The 5,705-nt window shown below is 38.2% G+C and overlaps 1 protein-coding gene across 1 annotated transcript; it reads right to left on the bottom strand.

The window, feature by feature from the left end:
- Positions 1-435: 435 nt before the first annotated feature.
- Positions 436-831, bottom strand: LOC101512055 (uncharacterized). Its single transcript, XM_004513330.1, has one exon. The coding sequence runs from the start codon at positions 829-831 to the stop codon at positions 436-438; it is 396 nt and encodes a 131-aa protein (XP_004513387.1).
- Positions 832-5,705: the final 4,874 nt, after the last annotated feature.

Raw genomic sequence — 5,705 nt, 5'->3', positions numbered from 1 at the left:
AGTAGCAACTCATCTTAGAATAAATAATTATATAAAAATGACGATAAAATGTATGCAACTTATGCATGCTCCTAAACATATATGATCCAGATATAGCCAGCCACTAAGGCATCTACACAAAAGTCACCCATCAATGAGGAAAATTAAATCAGCCACTAAGGCGTCCACAAATATGCATATGGTAAGTTCGAAATGTACAAATCATTAGCCACTTAGACATATATTTCTACGAGTTTAAATTAGTTAATAATAAAAATTCCAATAATTAATATAAAAATACTTCATCAAATAATTAAACATCCAATGAATAATTATCTTACTATCGTCACACAAAATTAATCAAAAAGAATAAACAAAACTAAGGATTTTAAATTAATTAAGTAAAATAAAGGGTGTTACAATACTTACCCCCTTAAAATAGTTCCGTCCTCGAAACTAAGAGGTATCTAGAAGATCTGGGTAAAGCTCCCTCATATTCTCCTCCAACTCCCAAGTAGCATCCCCAGTCATCTTGTTCCAAATCACCTTTACCAATGGAATTTCCCTTCCCCTCAAATGTTTGGTAGTTCTGTCTGCGATGCTTATCGGTGGGACCTCGAAGGTAAGATTCTCCTTCAATTGAATATCATTTGGCGCGATAATATGGGATGGATCAGCCACGTACTTCCTCAATTGTGATACATGGAACACATCATATAAATTGGCCAAATTCGGTGGTAAAGCAATTTGATAAGCCACTGGACCCACACGTCGAATAATTTGGTATGGTCTAATAAACTTTGGAGTAAGCTTCTTAGTCTTCAATGCCCTACCAACTCCAGTAGTAGGCATCACTCTCAAGAATACATGTTCATCCTTCTAAAACTCCAGAGGTCTCCTATGTCGATCAGCATAACTTTTCTTCCTGCTCTGTGTTGTTCTCATCTGCGGATCTCAATCTCAATTTAGTATCCAATGCCTCATGCAATGCTTCCCACAAACGAGAAGTGAACTTTGGATCTCTATCAGACACAATGCTAGATGGTATCTCGTGTAATCTAACAATTTCAGCAACGTAAATCTCTGCAAGCTTATATACATTGTAAGTAGTTCTTACAGGTATGAAATGGGCGGATTTTGTAAGCCTGTCAATAATCACCCAAATTGAGTCAAATGTCTTCTGAGTCTTAGGTAATGCCACCAAAAAGTCCATAAATATGCTATCCCATTTCCACACTAGTACATCTAATGAATGCAATAATCCAACAGGTTTTTTTGTGTTCAACCTTAGCCTTTTGGCAAGTCAGGCAAGACACCACATATTCTGCCACTTGTTTCTTCATTCTTGGCCACCAAAATCTCTACTTCAAGTCTTTATACATCTTCATAGTACCAGGGTGAATACTCAGTTTGCTCTTGTGGGCCTCATCCAAAATAGTTTTTCTCAACTCTACATTATCATGCACACAAATATGTTTATTACCCCACAAAATATTATCTGGACCCATTTGAAATTCGGGAGCTTTGTCGGTCTCAACCAATTTCTGTCTCCCCTGAATAGACTCATATGTTGCTTGAATGGCTTTTATCTCATTCATTAGTTTATTATCTATGATGATCATTCCACATTTTACTTTTCTCGACAAGGAATCAAAATTAAGATCCAAGTCGCAAAAATTCTCTAACAACTCTAACCCTTTCAATGTTATGGATGACAAATGGGCTCGCTTTCTACTAAAGGCATCAACCACCACATTGGCTTTTCCTGGGTGATAGTGCAACATGAACTCATAATCCTTGATGAACTCCATCCATCTCCGCTGTCGGATATTAAGTTTCTTCTGGTCGAACAAGTATTTCAAATTTTTATGGTCACTGTATACATCAAAATTGCACCCATACAGATAATGCCTCCAAATCTTTAGTGCAAAAACTATTGCAGCCAACTCCATGTCATGCGTGGGATAATATTTCTCATGCACCTTCAATTGTCTTGAAGCATATGCTACCACTTATTTGTTCTGCATAAGTACACAACGTAATCCTTGTAAAGAAGCATCGCAATAAACTTCATATGGCTCTTCTGGTTGTGGCAACACCAACACCGGTGATGTAGTTAGTTTCTCTTTCATCATCTGAAAACTCCTCTCACGTTCCCCCGTCCATGCATAAATATGATTCTTCCTTGTGAGTTGTGTCAACGGCGCTGCAAGCTTGGCAAAACCCTCAATGAATCTTCTATAGTATCCAGCCAAGCCCAAAAAACTTCTAATCTCTGTGACGGTTTGTGGTTGTTTCCATGCCATCACGTCCTCTACTTTAGTTGGGTCGACATCGATACCTTCCCTTGAAATGACATGTCCCAATAATTTCACCTCCTCCAACCAGAATTCGCATTTCTCCAAATTAGCATACAATCACTTGTCCTTCAAGACTTGTAAAACTTGACGTAGGTGAACTTCATGTTCCTCTCGGCTCTTAGAATAAATCAATATATCATCAATGAAGACCACTACAAATTTGTCTAAGAAGGGGTGAAATATACGATTCATGTAATCCATGAAAATAGTTGGTGCATAGGTGACACCAAAAGGCATCACCAAATACTCAAAGTGTCCATAGCGAGTTATGAATGTTGTTTTAGGAATGTCTTCTTCCTTCACCTGTATCTAATGGTACCTCGACTTCAAATCAATCTTTGAAATATGATTGCTCCTTTGAGTTGGTCCATCAAGTCATCAATGTGTGGCAAAGGATACTTGTTTTTGATGGTGACTTTGTTAAGCTGATTGTAATCGACACAAAGTCTAGACCTTCCATCCTTATTCTTCACTAGGAGCATTGGTGCTCCCCAAGGTGAGACACTCGGTCGTATGAACTGTTTAGACAAAAGGTCCTCTAACTGATTTTTCAACTCTGACAATTCCGATGGAGACATTCTATATGGGGCAATAGAAATAGGTCTTGTACCCGTAGTCACATCAATTGAGAATTCAATATCACGAACTGAGGGTAATCCTGGTACATCCGGCGGAAATACCTCTGGAAAATCTTTTACCACAAGTATCCCGTCTACCTCCACCTCTAACTTCATACTGACTGAGTTGAGGGAAACACATTTATGAACTCCCCCTTTCAAAGAAAATTTCAATTTATTGGTATCAAGGAATCAAGAAACACCTAGGTCTAGGAATATCACAAACTTACAAGCGCAATCCAATAGAACATAATGGCTTGACAACCAATCCATCCCAAGGATCACTCCCATATGCTTAAGGGGAATACAAATCAAATCAACAATGAATCTCATATCAAACACAATCAACGGACATTGAAAGCAAGCCGTATTACATTTACCGATTCGGTAGAAGGTAGGGAAACCACCAAATCAAACGTCAAGGTAGTAACAACAAGTTGGAGCGAATCCACCCAATCCAATGAAATGAACAAGTGTGTTGCCCCCGAATCATATATTACATTAAGTGATTTTCCAGCAATTAAACACTCACCTTGGATAAGTTCAGAGAAAGATGGAGCTACCTCTCCATTTATATGGTAGACACGTCCCTTAATTAGCAGGAAAGCGCGCAACATTGTCGTTGATATTGTTGCTGTTGACAGCTCTATCGTCCTTCCGTTCAGGGTATTCATTTGCAAAATGGTCTGGTTTCTGACAAATGTAACAAAACCTTGGTGTGATTAGACACTCAGATATCTTGTGTCATTCCCTATTGCAGGGAAAACACCTAATAGGATACGCCTGTTTCTGACTTGGAGTTTTTGGCCCTTGACCTTCCCCATTTTGAGGTCGAGGTTGATCTCTAGCATTCCCTAGTGGTCGGGCATACGACTTGTGTTGTTGATGTTGTCTGCCCCCTATTATGTTGGTCGTTATGCCCCTGTTTCAAATATTAACATTTAGAGGCAAATATTAACATTTAGAGGCAAATATTAACATTTAGAGGCCAAGCTTAAGACTCTCATGATATGGATGGATTTAAATATCTACCTGAGATCTGATGGGTCCACCTACAGCACCCCTATCCAAGCGGCTCTATTTCATCTGCTCCATTTTCTTGCATTTATCCACTAGCACTTGATATTGGCGTATCTCCAAGAGCCTCACTAACTCCTTAATCTCATACCTAAGCCCGCTTTCGAACCTCTCACACATGTATTCTTCATCTATCTGATTTAGGAAATAGTGGAAGTGCTTTGCTAGGGACTCGAACTTTGCTGCATATTCCACTATCGTGAGATTCCCTTGATACAACTTCAGAAATTGGGCCTCCTTCTCAGCCCTAGCACTTTTTGGGAAATATTTGTCTAGCAACTTATTCTTGAAAGCCTCCAAGATCAGCTCTTCGTGATTTGTCTCCATCATTTTCTTCGCACCTCGCCACCAGTATTCAGCTTCACCAATCATTAAATAGGTCGCCTACTCTATTTTCGCATTGTCAGGGTAGTGTAGGATCTCGAAGATCTTCTCGATTTCTTGCAGCCAAAGATCAACCTTTGCGGGGTCATGCTCCCCTTTGAATTAAGGCAGATCTTGTCGACGAAATTCATTCAATGCTCTTATTGCACTGGCTGCTTCATCCCTCTGTGCATCTCACTGAGCCTGAATCACAACTTGTTGGGCCATTGCAATGGCCATTGGATTCATGGCTTGGATCGCTTCAGTCATGTCGTTTCTTCCTTGGGGGACCGATCGGTTTGTGCGACGAGCCATAACGCTTCCTAAAATTATCTAATTAGGAAAATATTATAACATAATTTTAACTTTAGGGTAGTACATAAGTCTTTTATTGAACACTATATAGTAGGTCCGGGTTATACAGCAAGTCGTGCTTTGGAGGGGTTCCCAGGAAAGAGAGGTGGGTCAATGGACCACTTAATAACCAAATATTTTCTTAGCCAGAATCCCTCCAATACAATTTTTTATGTATTATCTTTCCCTTCTATTTTGGGGATCTTATAATTATACACAATTTAGGGTTTAGAACATTATCTTAATTATAGATATTTAGATCACATGATGAAAGCTCAACAATTACTTTGTGATTTAGATTGAAATAATTTTAAATCATGGTAATAAACTCATAATTCACAATATCATACAACCATAAATAATTACTGTTTGATTAAATTAAAATTATTTCTAATCCTATGATCAAGAATTTAAAACATATTTTCATCATAAGTATTCCAAGAAGTTAGACAATTAAATTTACATAATTGAAATTTAAGTCATTAATGATATAAAATAGTTAGAAAATCAACAACCTAATATGAATAAGTAGTAGAGAGTCTAAACCTAATAAAACAAAACAATCATGCGATGAACATGTAAAAAAAAATGATAAAGATTATAAAACGTAACAACTTAAATAAAAAATATAAAAGACAATGTCAATAAAAGCATGTAAGTACACAACAAGAAAATAAGCATTTTGTGAGGGCTTTTGCCCTCACAAAGGGGTATAATCAGCCACAAAGGTGGCTTTTGTGAGGGCTTTTGGCAGCCACAAAGAAGTTGGTCACAAAATTTTGTGAGGGCTTTTGCAGCCACAAAGTGCCAGAAAGAGGTTAGCATTTGTGAGGGCTTTTGCAGCCACAAAAGACAGGCATTTGTGAGGGCTTTTGCAGCCACAAAAGTCTGCCTTTGTGAGGGCTTAGGCCGCCACAAAGGACAGACTGATTTTAAAATCAACTTTTGTGAGGGC

Source organism: Cicer arietinum, chromosome 5, assembly GCF_000331145.2.
Source record: "Cicer arietinum cultivar CDC Frontier isolate Library 1 chromosome 5, Cicar.CDCFrontier_v2.0, whole genome shotgun sequence".
Classification (NCBI taxonomy): domain Eukaryota; kingdom Viridiplantae; phylum Streptophyta; class Magnoliopsida; order Fabales; family Fabaceae; genus Cicer; species Cicer arietinum.
Note: the sequence above shows the minus strand (reverse complement) of the source record. Positions and strands in the feature narration are given on the sequence as shown.